Source organism: Simochromis diagramma, unplaced genomic scaffold (genome assembly GCF_900408965.1).
Source record: "Simochromis diagramma unplaced genomic scaffold, fSimDia1.1 OVJJ01000577.1, whole genome shotgun sequence".
NCBI classification, from domain to species: Eukaryota; Metazoa; Chordata; class Actinopteri; order Cichliformes; family Cichlidae; genus Simochromis; species Simochromis diagramma.
In genome coordinates this window covers 291,145-311,416 of record NW_024387339.1, presented here as the reverse complement: position 1 = coordinate 311,416, position 20,272 = coordinate 291,145, and the positions used below count along the sequence as shown (strand labels likewise).

Here is a 20,272-nt window from a genome sequence, read left to right as displayed (position 1 = left end):
ATGAAGTTGTTTCTTTTGCCGGTGGATAAGCAGGTTTAGGGCGCAGTCGTTTTTCACACGGGGCCAGGTAGGTTTGGATAAATGAAATCCTCTTTTAGAAACGACATGTTGCATTTATTTGGGTTGTCTTTGTCTCATATGTAAACCTGCTCTGTTCATTCAACTGTGACAAACATACAGGAAGAAAAATCTAAGAAATCAGAAAATAGCAAATGACTAAATCACTGAGCACCTCTCATATTTTCAGTTTGGCTTCTTTTAGTTTGCTGCTTACATTATGAGAATTATTTGCAGCAAAGTCCATTTTTTATGTGACAGAGAGAATCGTATCCATGTTGTTACCCCCTCGCCCTCTGTGGCAAGAGGATATAAATAAATGATAAAGAATAAATACAAAGATATTCATGACGGCAGACCTGCCCTATGAAATCCTGCTTTAGTATCCTGTGTTCCTACTGTACGCACAGCTGACTCAGCAAGAATATGTTTGTTAATCACAGATGGGACACGATTTTTTACAATACTAATTAAGAAAGTTCCAAAAAAACGATATGAGGCCTATGAAGCAGTCTTTTTTTGCTGGCTGCTGTTTAAAATCCATCCCTCCATCCACAGGGTGGGAGGGGCTCTTTAACATCCACAGGGTGGGAGGGGCTATTTAACATCCACAGGGTGGGAGGGGCTCTTTAACATTTAGATCAGATTCTGTAATAAAGCGAGCCCTTCCAACTGTACGAAGGAGGAAAGAACAGTAATATTTACTTATTGTGTAACTTCAGATCTTTCCTTCTTCAGTCACTCTCTTTATTTGGTGGTGCTCTGTTAATGCTCACCTACTGCATGCTCACCAAAACTGGAAGAGACTTGCCAGCCACAGTTGTTTGTGTTTGCTCGTGGAGCTTCGACTTCCTTTAGCAAAACTTTTGAAATATTTATTCTCGTTCAATCAAAACTCATTGACTAGACTCTCACATGCCACAGCCACAAATTAAGTGTGGCTCTGCTCTTGTGTCATGAGAGGTAGCCCACTCATTTTTTAATAAACACAACTGTCTGTCACTCCTCCAGCTCGGCCACGCCTCAACTTCCAAGTTGCAGCCAAACAGTGTTAAATGGCCTCTTAGTTTATACTTTTTTCATGTGAAGGAGAATTTGTAAGGAGTCTGTCATGGTTACGTGGTCAAACAAATATGAATCTCTGTCTCTCTTCCACAGCAAGTTTTTAATCCTGTCTTCCTTCTCTCATTCCAACCAATCACAGCAGATGGCCCCGCCCCTCCCTGAGCCTGGTTCTGCTGGAGGTTTCTTCCTGTTAAAAGGGAGTTTTTCCTTCCCACTGTCGCCAAAGTGCTGCTCATAGGAGCTCATATGATTGTTGGGTTTTTCTCTGTATGTATTGCTGTAGGGTCTATCTGACAATATAAAGCGCTGTGAGACGACTGTTGTTGTGATTTGGTGCTGTATAAATAAAACTAAATTGAACTGAAATGACCTCAGGTAAAAATGATCCACAAACAGTGACGTAGTAGCTGTTAGACACAAAATAACACAGATGCTTAGCAACCTTGCTTTTATATAGGACTGTAGCATGAGCCAGTTGGCAGCCGGTTGAATCAAGTGTCCTGCTGCAAACAGACATGTGACAGATCCGTGAGTATTGATTGCAACATGTTGCCAATCTCTTGCAGTCGAGTTGGACTGCAATTGTTTGGATACCCAGGTTGGCAACTGGCTGTAGTTGCCAAAGGATGAGGCAGACAGAATAGAGAAGTGAGTGTTCTCAAAGATCACACCATTGCTCTGCAGTCATAAACACCAGTGCAGCAGTGCTTTGTGCTAAATGCTAACATATCCTAATTTAGCAAGTCTGCAGGCTAACACTTGTTAATTAGCACTAAATAAAGCTACAGCTGAGCCTGATGGAAACGTTGTAACAGCTACCTGGGTATAAACAGATCACAGCTGCTAATTATTATTATTAATCATAAAAATGATCACAAATGTATCCATGTCATTTTTCAGTGACTCAGTAGGAGCCATATACACGCAGCACCACCCACTTGTTGAATATTAAACATCTGCATGCTTTATAGATGCAAGAGAACTGAAGGTATCGTTTGTGTTGTGTTCCTGATGCTGTAATAGTTTCAGGTTGGTTTCCTCTCCGCACACTGAAACACTGAGTTTAGGCTCCAGGCTGCTGCTCTCTGCCTATTCCCAGGAGGTTAATGCTTATTGAAGGCAGCCTCAGAGAGCAAGTGGAGACGTACCTCCACTGCTGATGCACATGATGTAATCTGCCTTTGTGTTTATATTCTCTGTTGTGCATAGATAAGGTATTTGGGGTCTTTGAGGACAGAGGCCTTTGTACTCTGTAACTTTGAATAGCCAGAATTACACTTTTTCCTATATGGGAGTTGTTTTCAGGAAAAAAGAGGCCACAAACTATATCACAACAACAAACAGAGCCTTGAAACAGTTAAGAGGCTTTGTGTGTAGTAAATCTCCCTGAAATGTGATAAAAGATAGAAAGAGGTTACAAACAGGGCTGCTTAGCATACCTTTATTGGGAAATAAAGAGAGAGTCAGATGAGGATGGGGAGAAATGGGCAGCGGGAGATAAAGAGGGAGCCCAGCGAAGGCTGAAATGAAGAGCGGAGCTTGAAATGGATGAAAGTGAGAGAAATGGTGAGGGAGAAAAGCAGTGTGGGTGTTCTAGGTGCAGTTCAGCTCTGTGAAGTCAGCCAGGGAGCTACAAGAGAAGCCCAGAGTCTGCTGCTCAGAAACAGCCTTCCACGCTCGCAGTGAGCTCATTAAAATTTCACCAATTCTTCATATTAATTACACTCTGTGGGCCTGCTGACTCTGTTCCGATATGCCCGCTGAAATATAGTTTGAAATCATTTGCACTGTAGTTCAAAAACAAGAGGAAAGAAAATCAATGCAGAGGCCTTTCCTCAATCAGTGCTGCTCACGCTCGTCTGATACGTGGAGGTTAAAACTGGGAGGGATTGAGTTCATGCTGGGATGTCTCTGAGGCTTAGAACCAACTTCTGATAAATGCATAGATAGTTTAGTTTTGTCGTGTTCATTTGTGGAGTGGGTAATAACAGTAAAAGGCTAATGTCCTGTGAGTGTTTCCCACTAGGGATGAAGGTGATAAAGACAGTAAAGGCTCCTCTTTTTATTATTCCTTTAAAGGGTTCCATAATCTGTGACATTTATGTGACATTTGCTTTATGTTCGGAACTTGACATATCATTCAGTCGCTGCTAATAGCGTCTATCATAACCTCGTGCTCGTCCTTCCTCCCACCTCTCTTCTTCTCTTGCCTTCTCCTTTCTTCCTCCTTCTACTTTACCTTCCTTTCGCTCTTTATTTTGCATCTTTTTATCGTCTACTTTCATTCACCTCTTCATTTTCCTCGTGTCTCCCTGCTTCTCCTCCCCAGGTGCTGAAAGGTTTCCCTGAGTGTCTCCAGGCTGATATCTGCCTCCATCTTAACCGGACGTTGCTGCAGAACTGCAAGGCTTTTAAAGGCTCCACGAAGGGCTGCCTCAGAGCGCTGGCCATGAAGTTCAAGACTACCCACGCACCCCCGGGTGATACGCTGGTCCACGCTGGCGATGTCCTGACCGCCCTCTACTTCATATCCAGAGGATCCATAGAGATACTGAGAGGAGACGTGGTTGTAGCCATCTTGGGTAATGAATGAGGATATTCATGCTTCACTGACATCTGTAGAGAGAGGCAGCGCAACAACAGCGATAGCACAATGTTTATTATGACCATGAACTACCCAGATCACACTCAAAAAAGCAGTGTTTCACATTTGTACGTGATGCAAGCCTAATTGTACACGTGATTAGGAAACGTGGATACATGGAATATTGAATATCGTCCATTCCAGCAGATCCCAAAGGTGCTCTGTTGGATTGAGATCTGGTGACTGTGGAGGTCACTTACAGCACAGTCACATCTTTGTGACGTGACACGTCACCCTGCTGGAAACAGCCATCAGTAGATGGGCACACTTTGGTGGTCAGCATCAACAGTAAATCAAGCCAACACTACTGCATGACCAGCAGCAGCCTGACCATTGATATAAGGCAGGACGGATCCATGTTTTCATGTTGTTCATGCCAAAGGGCGTCGCAGCAGAAATCAAGACTCATCAGACCAGGCTTCATTGTCCCAACCTTCAAATGTCCAATTTTGGGGAGCAAGTGTGTCTTCAGTTTGCTCTTCTTAGTCGACAGGAGCGACACCCGGTGTGGTCTTCTGCTGCTGTAGCCCTTCTGCCCTCTTCTGCTTCATGTTGTGCTTTCAGAGATGCTCCTCTGACTCACCCAGACGACCTCCAATCGCTGGAAATGTTCTCTTTGTCTGTAAACCCTGGAATAGTGTGGGGAGAAATGGCAGCAGAAATACCGGCCCACCAACAACCATGTTGTCACCAATGTTCCCTCTAAGCTGGCACATCTCTGCGCACAGAAAATCTGTGTTGCGCACAAAAAAAATCTAACCTGAATTGAAATTAAAATTAATACTTCAACAATTCTGTTTTGCAGTGTTAGTCAGTGACTGGCTGCTCCTGTATGGGATCAGAACGATGCCACCTTATCCCACAGTCCAGCCAATGATGTGATTCACATTCGTATATACGCAGCTAATCAAGGCTATGACAGCGTCCTTATGTGCCGACACTGGTGTTTTAGCAAAGCGGCTGATGTGGAGTGAAGCCACGTTAATGACAACGTGAACAACCATTGGAGATGTGAGCAGGACAGACGGAACAACTGACGGGAAAAGTGTGGACTTTACACCAGTTTTTAAACTGTGTTGATCGGCCACGTAAAACCAGAGTTATGATAAAATATCTGCAATGTTTGGTTTTCTTCCTGAATACTGTCGTTGTTTATATTTACTGCGGGAAGAAACGGTAAAAACGGCGTTTTATAAGGAAAACGCTCGAAAGCCTGTGAGCAAAAACAACACCAAAGAAACCCTACCCTTCGCATTGGTCGAAAAATGTACCATGTCGACCAATCAAAAAATGATATGGCAACGTGGCATCTAGTTGTTAAGAGACGGGGGGAAGTTTTAGGAGTGACGGCGTGTTTGAGATGTGAGAGATTTGAGACGTTTAGCGCAAATCTTGTGTAGTTAGTGTGTAGTTAGTGTGTAGTTAGTGTGTAGTTAGTGTGTAGTGTAGTCAGTAGTTTTGTTGTGTGTGTCAGAACAATGAGGCGACTGCTGAGTGTTACAGGTGTTACAGCAGTGATACATCTGCTGCTGTCAGGCCTGCAGGTATCAGGCTGTTGTCCTCCTTCATCTCATAGTGGACAGAAATTATTTTTGGAGCGGCACAAATAATTTGTGTGGCATCAGATTTGATGCAGAGCAGCTGATTGTTCTGTAAATAGTTTTATTTTAAAAACACCTTGGCTGCATTTTTAGGTAAACAGCTGCAAAAAACTTTGTTGTTTGCATAACTCAGTAACTTTTTTGAAGAAGTAACTATATAATTAATTGCCCAACATTGGTCATTATTTACTGTATTTTGCAGACAGAGTTACAGACTCTCTCCCAGACCACAGACTCAGAATACAAGTCAGAGCAAAAAACAGAAAGTTGTGTTTTCAAAATTGGAGTTCAAGTTATTTTTACTGCCAATAGTGTTAACATGCTACACAGGTCAATGACTAGTCTAACGTAAATGCTGTAATTTGATTACTTTAATAAACATGTAACTTGGATGGATTGGATGCTGGCGTGACCACAGTGCACACGTCTGCTGTTGCTCACAGTGGTCCAAGGGACGCTCAGGGAGTTTGTGTGTTCGCTCAGACACATGAAACATTAGAGGGAACGTTGGTTGTCACGTGCTGATGCTCGGTTAAAACCTCAGCAAGTCGTCTTGATCACTGCTACCATGTGACTGTCAGATTAGATGTTTACGTTAATGAGCAGGCGAACAAGTGTACCTAACAAAATGGCTGGAGCGTGTATATGATGATGTGTCTCCTTGGTAACTGTGAGGTCACAGGTGACTGAAATAGATAAAACAAGAGTTTTAAATTTTAAATGTATAAAAACTGCAGTATTTACTGTGCTGGACAACACAGTGCACAGGAGTTTTTATCTGTTTCCTGAAGCTTGCCTAACACACAGCCACATGAGCATGAGCTGGTTCTGCCATCTACTGGTAACAGCAGCACTGGTGTCGTTAACATCTGTTGCGCCTGCTCCACATACATGACACAAGCTGCAGCTCCCTGCAACAAGACACTGATCGATCTTTTTAAGTAACATGCATGTAGGCGTGGAGTGTGCAGGCACGCATCACACATCTTTTTTTCTTACCCTATAAAAATAATCAGTTAACTTCATGCACTCATTTGTAAATAGATGCATTGAAACCAAATTAGAACAGATGTTTCCAGAGTCTGCTTTGGAAACAACAAACTTTATTTGCTATATTCACTGAGATTTAAAATATGATTTACACAGCTGACATTTAAGTTCAATAAAAGGTTTCTGTTCTTACAGCTCCACCTGAGGCATCACAATATTGTTGACTGCTTGTATAAGATCAACAATCAAATACGTGCTTTTCTATTCTTTTCTGCCTTCCCAGGGAAGAACGACATCTTTGGCGAGCCCATCAACCTGTATCACCGACCCGGTAAATCCAATGCTGATGTGAGGGCTCTAACATACTGCGACCTTCATAAGATTTTGAGAGAAGATGTTCTGGAGGTGCTGGACATGTATCCTGAGTTTGCAGATCACTTCTGGAACAACCTGGAAATCACCTTCAACCTCAGAGACGTGAGTTTCAAACTCCTCCCACAGCAGACGTCAATAAAGTCTCATAAGAGTGGCTCGGTTCATAATCGAAATACACAAATAATATCAGTGAGTCCAAAGTTTATTTTCAAAATTCTTTTTTTGTATTGACAACCAGCTGATGGGTTTTTGTGGTTGTGGGATGGAAGTTGGTGTGATCACAAAAAGACAGCTATGACTGTGAAAGGAAACCTGCCCAAGTGTTTCTGCACGTTATTAATACCTAACATAAGTCCTACTTTTTTAGTATTATCATTTTGTAAAACAAAAATGAGAAAATCCAACAAGATGTGCAGAACTCTGAGCTTCATTCACAGGAAGAAGCATTTGTTTTTCTGTCTTTACCGTCCACAGCAGACAACAGGAGCTGGCTATTTTGTTGTTATACACATCAACCTGTCAGTGGATGGTTGAGCAGAGGTGTGGGTGCTGTAGGAGTATGAATGGTGGACTGGTGACCTGTTCAGGGTGTGAACACTATGACTGCTGGACATTATTGAACTGGACAAGCGGTTAAGAAAGGTTTGGGTAGCTGCTGCTGCTGATAGCAGCTGCAGCTACCTGATGCTGTCTGTTTCATTGTTGCTCGTGCACAGGCAGAGCCTGGGTGAAAACAGCTTTTACATCCCCGGGCTTGTTCTGATTGTGAGTGAAATAATTCTGCACGGTGTGTCTTTGCTTTGTCGACAAGCTGCTTTGAATTTGCAGCCACGTTTCTCCTTTTGTTGCCGTGAAAGCCGCAGCATTGGCACGCCCTCGGTGCCTGCTGAGAAAGGAAATAGAGTACAGAACACACGCGTACACACACACTGCATATTGATGCAACTCAGGAAACAAGTCTATTAATAACACAGCATTTTTTCAAGACTCTGAGCTAATAAGCTTCAGTGTGGTGTTGTGTCTGGCTGCAGGTATGGTGGTATCTTTCTTCCATCCATCACCGATGTTGCAAAGAATCCAAGATGACTTATTTTCACTATTTTTACAAATCACATCCCACACTTCTCCTCAGAAGTTAAGTGATGAACGCTGTTTTATATTTCAGACTAACATGATCCCAGGTTCTCCCAGCAGCGACGACTCCAACTCCGGGGGGTTCAACAAATTAAGGAGACGTAAACTATCATTCAGAAGACGCACAGAAAAAGGTAACCCGTCCTCCCTGGGCCTCATCAGTCAGCGTGTTTCACCGTTACTCTGCTGAATGTTTACTCTGTGTATTATTCTTGGGCATCATTATTATTAGGAGCCAGTTTTCCTGTTTATGAACCCTGGTTACACAAAGCAGTTAGATAAACTACAGGCATGTTGTAAATGTATAAGCGCCCGGGTGACAGGTCATTTTCTCCTTCTAAATTCAGACAAAGCTGAGATGATTGTAGCTGACTCTAAAAATCTCATGTGCTTAATTAGATCATGACTCTGGCTGACATTACCATGACTCCAGTAACACAGCCAGAAATCTTGGAGCTATTTTTAACCAGGATGTGTCCTTTAACACACAGGACTGCTTTCTTTTATGTGCGCAATAGCTCTAAAATTAGAAACATGCTGTCTCAAAGTGACATTGAGAAGCTAGTTAATGCATTTATTACTTCAGTGCTGGAACATTCCTTATTGTCAGGCTGTTCTAAAAGCTCAAAAGCTGCAGTGACAGGACCAAAGAGGCCATCTTCTTCCCATACTGGCTCCTTTTCATTGGCTCCCTGTCAAAATCCTTCTTCTCACATAGAAATTTTGAATAACCATGCATTAAAGACCCCATAGTGTACCACGTTGTAATAACAGAGCTCTCAGACAGACGGCAATCTAGAGTTTCTAAAAGTAGAATGGGAGGCTTCAACTGTCCCGCTCCTCTGGAATCAGCTCCCAGTTTGGTTCCAGGAGCATCCCTTACTCATTCTGTTATAGGTTTAGCTGCTGGTGGGCTTTCCACGATGACGAGTGTTTCTTCTCCGTTCAGTTCTTTTCGCTCCCCTGGTGTTACACATCATTAACGTTTGTCTTCTCTCTCCCACAGTATCTGTTTCTTTCTGTCTCTCTTGTCCCACATCAATCGTGGCTGTCCCTGAGCCCGGCTCTGCCGCAGGTTTCTTCCTGTTAAAAGGGAGTTTTTCCTTCCCACTGTTACCAAGCGCTGCCCATAGAGCACAGTCTGATTGTTGGGTTTCCTCTCCACTATGTAGGATCTTTACCTGATAATAAAAGTGCCTTGAGGTGACTGCTGTTGTGAATCGGCACTTTATAGATCAGATTGAATTATTTTATCTGCTTGAATGGTCAAAGAAATACTATATTAATCTTCTTACTTCTAATCCAGCTAGACTGACCATCTTCTCCTTTTTATCCATCTGTGCATCTGTCCAGATGATGCAGATGCTGGAGAAATAAAAAAGTCCCATAAGTCTGTGAGACGAAGACAGCGGGAGACGGCCCACAATCAAAAACAAGAGGAGGCGTCTAAGAGGCCATGGGGGGCACATCGAAGCTCAGTGTCCTCACATTCCAGTGGTGATGAGGTACGACTCCACACTGCCACTGTGACTGTTATACAGGACGGCACTGTAAAAACTGATGTGGATGTTCTGGTCCTGCTCCTCTTATAGGGGGAGGAGTCAGTAGTGACTGGTCTCGCCCCTCCGTCTGCAATGCAAGAGAATCCACACAAGCAAGTCCCGCCCTTTACCGAGAACACCGAGGGTGATGGAGACCCCAAGCCTGGGAACACCTGCAATGCCCTGTCAGGTATGGTACGACAGAAGACACACTCATCCTTTCCCACTGCTTTGCACACTCACATACACACCCACTCCTCCCCTCTCCACCCTCATATAGGGGCATTCTCAGGTGTGTCCAACATCTTTAGTTTCTGGGGAGAGAGCCGGGGGAGTGGTCAGTACCAGGAGGTTCCCAGCTGCAGCCTTGCCTCCCCTCCACCCCTCAACACACCACTGCACAGCTTGAGCCGCCAGCAACGCAACCAGCTGGACACACGCCTGGACCTGCTGCAGAAACAGCTCAACAGGTACAACTAGCAGGGTTGTTTTTTTCTTTTTTAACGCCTCTACAGAGAGCTTCTCCTCTCGCTGCTGCAGCAGCCCTGTAGCCTTTGGCTCAACGAGGCTCTTTCTCAGGTCCAGTTGAGATCAAACGTTTGTACTCCTCTGTGCTGAGCTGTAGCTGCTGAGAAAGACTATATCTCCACGTTAGCCTCTGCTGATAAAGGTGTGCATGTGGGGGGGACTCTGCTCATATGTGAAAACCTCTGTCAGACCTCATAAAAGTGTTGCCGAGTTTAAAATAGCAGCAGACTGGCTCCTAATTAGCCTGAGATAGGACAAAGAGGATGAGATGCAAACTTCTGCACGCGTCCCGCACACATTTATCTACATCTGCAGTGTGACTGTGCCCCAAGACACTTTTTTGCTGAAAAGATAAAAGAAAACTCCTGTGGGGGAAAAGAATTGCTTTACTTTTAACAGACTAACAGCAGGATGTTAAGAGAAACACACCGTTAGCAAAACAAAGTTTCAAAAAGTGCATTCGATACGACTCGAATCAGCAGTCTGGTCCATTTATTTTTACTGCTAGCTTCCTTTCTTTTTGAAATTGACATTAATTATAGATCATCTCTTATACACTGTGAAGGTTAGAGAGTCGCATGTCAACGGACATCGGCGTGATCATGCAGCTGCTGCAGAGGCAGATGGCGCTGGTACCTCCAGCCTACAGCGCTGTTTCATCACCACCTCAGGTAATAACGCACACAGCGTATGGGACTTGTGTCAAAGAATGAACCTCACCGTCGTGGTGGGTTACACTTCACGCTCGCTAACAAGATGATGTTTTCTTTTCAGGCCTCACCCTACCCAGGTCCCGGTCCAGGACCCGGTCTGGGAGATGGAGTGGTTTCTCCTGGTACACCTCTTGAGACAGACACACTGGCCTCTCTGTCACAGGTGAAAAACGTGCTGGCAAATCTTACCCTGCTGATCTGTCAGTAACATGTTACATTAAATCCCACAAACACTAAATAATTGCTTAATTGATTTATTTAGCATCTTGCACATGTTGTATATTTGGAGTTGAATCAGGTACCTCATCTGTGACACACCCCAACGTGTCCAAGTGAGTGGGAATCATTCTTCATTTCTTCCTGCTGTCTGCAGGAGTGTTTACAAGAAACAGTTGAAGGTTCAAGGCATTTACATCATTCTAATTGCAGACAGACCTCCCTCCTCCATATATAATATATACTGTGAAATCTAGCTTTCCCATAAAAATGTTGAAGCTCCAGATTCAACAGTGATGTGATGATGCTACCAAAATACAGTCTGTCCAGAATGTAAACTTCGATATGACGACACGATCCTGAAGTGCAGCATCAGGGGCGTGATCACAGAGCAGACGGCCTCTTTAGCCAAACGATCTGATACCCCCGTGTTGATACTGTGCCTGGATCATCATAATTAATGGTGGTCCAGGTTCAACACTGCAAGAGACCAATCACATTGTTGTGATGTCATAGTTTTGTAACGTTTTGTAATCCCACTCAGCAAACCCAAGCCTGTCTCCGCAGATCTGAACACAGTCGTGTCAATCATGAAACATTTTACATACATATTAACATATCAACACAGCCAAAAGCACACGTTTGGGCTTTTTGCAGCATGCACAGGTATGAAGTCTTGCATGACTAATTTCTTCTGTTCTTGAAAAGCACAGAACAAATTACAATCCCACTGACCTCTCTCTTCTTTCCCTACAGATCTTGCATTCCCAGGACTTTGAGGAGTTCCCAGCTAAAGCTCTTGACTCTCTGCAGCCCCAGGACACGTCTCTGATCAACACAAGCCAGAGCCAGCTCGCCCCTTCTGGACTGGACGGACTAGGCCAGCATCTCGGACTAGGCGGTGGAGCTGGAGTCGTTTCAGTGGCAGGTTCAGGATCAGGTCTAGGTTTAGAGTTAGGGAGTGGGGAGGGTGCAGTTTCTAGCTTAGGAGCAGGGTTAGATTTTGGTTCAGGGGTATGCATGGGTGCTGGGACAGCTGCTGCAACAGGAGTCTCACCGCTGGATCCTGAAACCCCACGGAGGCTATCGCTCCAAGAACCACAGACACCCCTGGACTCACGGACACCACAGAGACACAGCTCCGACCCAGGGGGGAGCTAAAGAAGACACGGGGATGAGGGGAAGGCGAGTGGGCTCAAGGCAGGGACACAGAGAAAATGAGACTGCTGCATTCAGCAGCTCTTTAAGTTCCTTCTGGTTCCACCGCTCCACGTGGCACTTTGGATTTCAGGAGACACCTACTGTACCTGCCACTTAGCCTTTTAGGGCACCCAGCTACTGTATCTTCACTGTCAACCTCTCAATAAGGACTCACTGCCCAGAGAACGTGAAGCCAGGCAGGGGGTTGAGGCCTTTCATTATCTCTTTCTGAAGTTCCACCCTCTCCTCGGGAAACATTTGGAGTTTTCTGAGCCCCACAATGGTACGACCTTTAACCAAAACCACACACTGAGTGAACATAGTCTGGTCTGGACCTCTCAGTCGTCCTTCTTAGGATGTCGCTTTTTTCAGACTTACATATAAACGACTGCTAACTTGTAGAAGAATCCCTTTACTGCTGTATCCAGTGTTGGATGACTGACAAGTACCATCGAAGACAACATTGAACAGAATGACGAAACAAGTAGCCATTTACGTCTTGCACTGAAAATCCTATTGATACGATGATTATTCTATTCTATATGTCCATGGCGCTTCCGATAAACTCTCAAACTGGTAAATTGTAGTGTTAGCTGGCCTAACAGGAGTCCTGCTGTCTCGTCCTGTCATTGGTTCCTTCCCCCTGAAGTCCTACACCCAAGAGGTGGAGCTGATGTTCCACGCTTCCCAAGAGCACACTGGATTGGCTGGTTTGCACCTCAGGGGTGGGAACTGGAGGGTAAAAAGCCATGAATTTTCTTGATGAACATATCAGCTGCCCTGTCATAAACATTGTACAGATTTGCTAGGGAGTGAAGAACATTTGGCACGCTTTGGCAGCGTCACAAACAGGTAAACTGGCAAACTTACACGTTTTCCACAAGAACAGTGCACCAAAAAATAAAAAACACACAAAAAACAGCTTACTAATTTCACGAGCTACGAGTTGTGACCTTACAGCAAAGTTGTGTTGGATTATTTTTGACACAATGAAGTCAGCAGTGACTGGATACTTGGATGTGTAACGTCACATCAAAGCTCATGCATAAAGGGAAAACATGTCGAGTGATTCTAGTTTATCATAGGTTGAATTTGCTACCTCAGATTTCATTGGTTCCTTTTTCTCCTAAGCATGCACCCAGAAAGCTTCTACTATGTACATAAGCGTTTGTCATGTGATCCGTAATTACACAAGTTTGCCAGTTTACAACGACCAGCCGAATGCGCCATTATTCTATGTACAGTATAATATGCAAACACTGGCAAGACGACAGGAGCGAGTGTGATTTAATCTTACTACGTGTGTGATAAGTTCAGGTCCAAAGCTTTTTATGTGTGCGTTCGTCCTTGTTTTTGTCTTTCTGTCTGCAGAGCCTGGTGATTAGCACGTTTGCATCCATGCACTGTCAAGGGTCGTTGGTTTTTAATTTCCAAGACAAGTTTTTGTCTAGAAAGAAAAAAAAGAAGATGTGAACACCTCCATTAAACAGGCAAATGACAGTTTAGTGTTTGAATTGATAGCACAAACCCTTTACAATGTTGACATCTACGTCTGCAGAGAACACAGGAAGGAGAAACTGCACCTGACAGTTATTTTACAGCATTATTTCAGTTGGAGTCCCAACATCTCATCCTTGTCACAAACTTTTAATGCAGATTCTTGCAGAGGTATGAAAAGGCTGTAATTACTTCATCACACCACTGCTTTATCCATGTGATAAGTTTAGAAACACAGCATGCAATACGTTTAGAAACAAACCAGTTTTGTTCTAGCTCATTAGAAATGTACTCTTTGACAGTCCTTTGATTCAGGATTGACTCTGTTCAGGTACATCAGGAGATGTGTCTGGTTCCATTTAACCTTACATGCAGTGCAGTTATCGACCAAGGGAAGAAGACGCGTAGCTTCAAACTGTAGGCGCTGCCGCCCATCTTAAATATCCGTCCACAGCACTTCAGTGAAAGGCTGCACTTCATCAGTTCAAAGCAACAGTAAACATGTTATCAGTAACCAGTTGAATGAATAACGGCATTTCCTTCTGTTTATAAGTGCTTCTTTCGCATGAGCCATACTGTAGACAGACACGTACAGATGTGGTTTTAAGTTCACCGACGCTCATCATGGACATGAATGTAAAGGCAATACTGGGCTTTCAAAGGTTTCTTTGGACTCCTCTTTCCCTGGCATAGGAATAGAGCTACAGAGCTGCAGCGCTGCGTCTGGACTCTAAAGCAGCTTTAGTTTATGTTTAGGTTACTACCCTGTTGAAACGCCTGGTCACATTCAATTTTCAACTGATGGTTTGAGGTGTTGTGGAAAAAATGTGACACGGTCTGTTTCCTTCATTATAATATTCACGCTGTTCAATGTTCAACTGATGTTACCACCATGCTCAACAGTTGGTGGTGTTCTTGGTGTTTCTCCAAGCAAGCCTCGGGTAAATTTCGCCAAGTTTAATGGTGAAGGGCTTCCTTCTTGGACAACAATTTGTCATTCTGCTTGCAAACTCGCTTAGTTACAGACAGTGACAGTGATGTTCGAGCACGTTACAGTTTCCTCTTAGCTGAGCGTAGAAGTTTGAGTCTGACCTCAAGCAGAGCGCAGTTCTTTAGAAGTGACCCCAAGAGATTCTCTGACTCTTCCTCAGATGTACGCCGAGCTTCTTGAAATCTCTCGTTGTACTGTGTTAGTCAGTCTGTTGCATTTATGGCTCAAAGGAATGTCTACAAAATGTACATTTCCTACTCTTCACAATGTTTGTTGTGCAGTCATTGCATCCCAGAAAAGAACACGTCACAGAAATGACTGAAAGCCCGATACTGCCAAATCATTCATATCCAGATGTCCAGAAGCACGTACAACTAGAACTGTAAGGGTCACGAGGAGGAGTCTGGGATTCACTGTTAATTACTGTAAATGGCCTAAGGAGAATGGCGTGCACTGAGCTTACAAACTGTGTGTCAAAAAGAGAACATCTATGAAGGAATGAACAGCAACACTTTTCCTAACGTGATACAGAAGATGACGCATACACTCTAAAAGATATTACTGGTCATATGGAGTAAAGGTGGAGTCTGGATCTTGTTCAATCTGATATCCCTGTTGGTGTTCATCCTGCATTATCATTCAATTCAATTTGATTCATACAGCACCAAATCGCAACAACAGTCGCCTCAAGGCGCTTATATTGTGAGGTAGAGCCTACAATACTACATACAGAGAAAAAGCCAACAATCATATGACCCTCTATGAGCAGCACTTTGGCGACAGTGGGGAGGAAAAACTCCCTTTTAACAGGAAGAAACCTCCAGCAGAACCAGGCTCAGGGAGGGGCAATGATGTTGGTCCCATCAACATTGCATCTGACCAATGACATCGTCTGAGTATTCAGCTAGCATTACCCCACGAAGTTAGCTAATGATTTTAAAAACTGTCACTAACAAACCAACAAACCTGGACTAACATTACAGTGATGACACAGGAACAACACCAGTCCAGGGATATGAGATACACCCAGATAGCTCTGGGCAGACAGGTGTTTAAAATCATAAAAGGTGATGGATGCGTGTTGATACTCCTTTATATTCGGGGAAAAAACCCGGTTGTTTTTCTGCATTAATGGTCACTTTTGCACAGTCTTTTTAAGTTCTCAAGATGAAGGAAAACAAACACCCATAACGTCTTCAAAATGTGTCTTCCCTTATACGCATTTACATGGAAAGACCCTTTCCTGTACTACAAAATCAAAAGTTGTAATGGAGGAAGAGGGCAAGCTTGTTGTTGAAGTGCAATAGTCCTTTAAAGAGTTGAGACTTGTAGCAGCTTAACCACGTCCATTTGAATTTAAAGCACTTTATTATCATTATTATTTTTAAACAGCGCAGATGCTTAATAAAGACTCAGGAATGTGTCGCCGATGTCACAGGTCTGATTTTCCTTTGTCTCAAAAAACTCAAAACCAACCAATCAGAAAGAAACAAATTGGATGCGCGGTCACATTTCAGCAGAGTTCCCCTTTAATGCAGAAGTGTGAGGATTGTATTTCACTGTGGGTCTACGGTGTTTATTTATTGTCGTAGGATTATGGTGTGTCTGTGGGTTTTTCACTGTTTCAGCATGTAACGGCTCGCTGTGCTCTGTCATTCTTTTGTTCACTCTGTATCGATATTTATTCAGTATTTATCCATATTTAATTAACATTATTGTACACTGAAAAATTCTCAATCAACTCCTGCCTGCAGTCGAGGCCACATTCGGTATCTCTCACCCGTTAGTGGAAATTGCCGGTGTCTGTGCGGTGATTGGGCCGTGCGTGTTTAAGTTTGAACCAAAGCAAGCCCGTGCTGTGAACAAACCACTGCTGGTGACATTGTAAACTCTAATCCAGCCCTTTCACTCCCAAAAGATTGTCGTCATTTGAGTTAAGTGCAGAAATGCAGCCGGATTGAGCGTAACTGTAAACAAAGATCTTTTTAAAGTGACTTGATTGGCGAGCGCGTGATGGGTTTGTTAGGACGATTGATGCTGTTTATGACGGCACTCTGGAAACAGGGATTCCAGCTTCCTTCAGATGGACTGCAGCTTTTTCCTTCTTTTCAGTATTCTATAGTTGAAGCGTGAGTGAAAGCATCGCGGGTGTTTAAAGCTGTTAAGGTGACACTGACCAAATCTGCTGAGCTCTTCTTACTACTGAACCGTACCTGGTTTCACTGCCATCACCAGTTTTGTTTGGTTTTTTCCTACCAGCAGTCCCTGCCTGTGCTCTCCAGGAAACAAAGAACTATCCTCGACCCAGTGGACCTGGCTTCTTTACAAGACTTTCTTTCTTTCTTTTTTGACAGTGCAGTCAGTGGTGTCTTTCAGCAGTGGGCTCCCATTGCCATCTCATACTGTAGTGAGTCTTCTGTTAGTGTTCAATGACAGTCACCTAGTGGCCTGAACTGTATCTTTACATTCAGAACTATGACCTCAAAACTAGAATGTGGTTGTTGTCGACTCTTCTTCCCTGACCTTGTATGTGACGGTAGACCTTAGTGCTAGAGGACACATTTATGTATGCATACTGCATATTATAACAATAGAGGGTGCACTTTCCAAGAAAAAAGACACCAAGGGAGGGGACGGGGGGATGTTTTGGTTTGTGGGCAGTTTTTGACTTGTGGGGGCAAGTGCTTCTTCCCCTTTGCATTTAGACACACACACACACACACACACACACACACACACAAAGATAAGAACTGCCTGCGCACTTAATACACATGCCTCCCCTTAACAGCTCTTCCATACTGCTGAGCTTTTTTCAGCTCTCTTCTACTTTCTATGAGTTCTCACAGACTTGCTATTTGTAGATATTTTGCGCACTTGAAGGAGGGAGGGGGGGTTTGGTACCGTTTACACAACACTGGATCTATTCTGCCTGTAAATACCACCTTCTATTACTTGTACAGGAATCAAACTCTTTGGCACTTGTATAGCCAGCACTATGCAGAAACCGAACTTTCTTTGGCATGCTTTGAAATGCAGAATACTATAGAGGAAAATATACAAAATAAATAAAGACTGCTCTAATTTCTTATTTTCAAAAAAACAAGGAGCTGTCCATGGTAAAAATGGATGTGACGACGATGACGGTGATGAAGCTAAAGACTTTTAATATTGTACACATTTTTACTTGCATGCTGCACTGAAAAATCATCCGGCAAAGAGAAGGTTTGATGTGCAAAGCAGCTGGTTTTTGCTGTATGCTTGCAGACTGTGTGTAGAGTGAAACACTGAATTCTTCCAGGTAACGGGAGAGTCGTTATTTATATAATACATATATACATACTACTTCCAGGTCATGGAAGAGCGGGGTACTGAATAGCTGCAAACATAGTGATCTTAGATGATACAATATTATATTGTATACTTGTATCTTTGGTTGCAAACCACTGTAACAGAGTGATGCATGTGCGGCAGTCCTGAGCAGAACTGTTGACCGTTTCCAAAATATCCTGAAGCACTTGATTCCCCAAATCTGGTCTCCGGGCTGTCTCGCCTGGGGAGGTAAATAAAGTACACCTACATGAAATGCATTTTTGGACCACATCTTGCTGTTTAAGTGTGACGTGGTGAAACCTCTTAGCAATAGCATATCTTTAACACATCTTGCTTAGAAGTCATGACATGTCCCATCAAAACCAGTACTTTTTAATCTTGTGTACTCTGGCAGTCTATGGAATACTGCTTAGCCATAAAATAGTAACGCTAAGCTCGCCAGTGAAGCAGTTCTGAAAACCCGTTTTCTACAAAATTAGGAAAATGTGTAACATGTAAAAAAACAAAAACAGAATTGAAACCACAAACATGACATCAAATACAGAACAGTTTTTTAACCTGTCTCACTCCTACATATGTCAGGCAACCAGTCACACGATTGGGTTTAAAAAGAAAGCATGGTTACAATGTTTCCAGAGGGCCTGCTGCCATCCTGATGATATCTATTTCAATGAAGGCCTTTGTCATTGTCCACATTCATTAGGACAATGACAAACATTCTGCAAGTGTTCCAACAGCGCAGCTCTTCAGTAAGAGTCCAGGTGCTGAACTGCAGCAAATCTACATTTTACACATAAACCCAACTTTTTTAGGAAAATCTGGGTTGTCCGAAGTGCTAATGATTCATATCAAAGACTGCAAAAGGTTGGAGGGGAAACGGTGATGCTCCAGGTTCTGATTGTGTGATAGCATAATCAAATGGTTGATCTTTATAAAATTTGAAAAATATTTCTTTCAATAAACCTCTTTGAAAGCAGATTCATTGTGACTGGACTGATTTCTGTGACATTTGCTTTGACACTTCTCGAACATTTTAGCAAAGAAAAACACCTTTAAATCGGACCGGTTACTTTTGTGTGAGGTTGCTTTAAAAAGCATGTTTTCACACGATTCTACGCAGTTGTGTAAAACTATGTACACGATTATTGCTCCCAGTGGAATTACAAGGCTAAACAGCAGCCAGGTGCTGATAATCAAATGCACTTGACTCAAGTGTGAGCACCTTTACAAAGACATGTTTCAGCAGGTCGGGGCATTCAGGTGTGTGTCAATGCAATACCAAGCAGGAAAGGCATCAGCAATGATCTGCCTAAGAGCAATTGTTGGTTCTTAGCAATCTGGGAAGAGTTATAATTACAATATACAAATATACAATTTCAAGTCCATTATTCTACAGCAAGAAAAAATATTCACACGTGGGAAACATTCAAGATAGACGGACTTCAGCAAAGGACAAACGTTATCAGAAAAAATGCATAAAACCCAAGAGCTACATCTCAGACCGTACAGGTCTCAGTTAATGTGTGAAATGTTAATGTTTATAATAGTACAACTACAAAGACATAAAGCAAATATGGCTTTTTTTGGAAGGAAGAAACGCCTCTTTAAAAAGTATACATTTACAAAGCTTCATCTGAACAAATCACAAGACCTCTGGAACAATGACCTTAGGACAGATGAGACCAGTGTGGAGCTGTTTGGCCATAATGCACAGCATCACATGTGGTAAAACCACAGCACTGATATGATATCAGTGCTGTGGTATCACTCCTCATACAAGGAGTTGAGTAAAGTGATGGAGGGATGATGCTTCACAGAGGCAGGACTGGGCAGCTCGCAGTCACTGAGTCAACTATGGAGACCTCCTAGGATCAAATATGATGATTGAGCTAAAGCTTGGCCAGAGCTTGGTGATGCAAGAGAGCAATGATCCCAACCACAGCACCACATCTACATCAGAATGGCTGAAAAAGAACAAAATCAAGGTGTTGCAATGACCCAAAGTTTAGACCTCAACCTGACTTACATGCTGTGGCAGGACCTTAAGAGTGCTGCGTAAAAATGAATGTCCACGAACTTCAATGAACTGAAGCAACACTGTAAAGCAGAGTGGATTAAAATCCGTCCACAGTGCCATGTGAGACTGATACAAGTTATGACTGCTAAAGGTAGTTCTATAAGCTCCTGAAACTTTGGGTGTATTTTGTAAAAAGCACAAGTTTGACAAGAGATGAATTTATATAGTTGCATGTGTGTATATGCACGAGCAGGTCTGGAGTATTGTAACCACTCTACGGCCAAGCAGGTGGCGACACATACATGTTGGTTTGTCAGACGGCTACAACTGCCTGAAAATGACGTTTGTGCTTTCCACCACAAGGCGTCACTAT

General features: G+C 43.2%; 1 protein-coding gene across 3 annotated transcripts in view; it reads left to right on the top strand.

Moving 5' to 3' along the window:
- Positions 1 to 18,860, top strand: part of LOC120718213 (potassium voltage-gated channel subfamily H member 2-like) — a 112,623-nt gene extending 93,763 nt beyond the window's left edge. For all 3 annotated transcript variants that reach the window (XM_040006648.1, XM_040006650.1, XM_040006649.1), the window contains 9 exons: positions 3,452 to 3,704; positions 6,641 to 6,834; positions 7,898 to 8,000; positions 9,220 to 9,371; positions 9,459 to 9,597; positions 9,688 to 9,877; positions 10,501 to 10,606; positions 10,710 to 10,811; positions 11,621 to 18,860. In XM_040006648.1, coding sequence (XP_039862582.1) covers positions 3,452 to 3,704; positions 6,641 to 6,834; positions 7,898 to 8,000; positions 9,220 to 9,371; positions 9,459 to 9,597; positions 9,688 to 9,877; positions 10,501 to 10,606; positions 10,710 to 10,811; positions 11,621 to 12,025 — 1,644 coding nt within the window. In that variant the 3' untranslated portion in view covers positions 12,026 to 18,860. The remainder of the gene's footprint in view (positions 1 to 3,451; positions 3,705 to 6,640; positions 6,835 to 7,897; positions 8,001 to 9,219; positions 9,372 to 9,458; positions 9,598 to 9,687; positions 9,878 to 10,500; positions 10,607 to 10,709; positions 10,812 to 11,620) is intronic.
- The last annotated feature ends 1,412 nt before the right edge of the window (positions 18,861 to 20,272 follow it).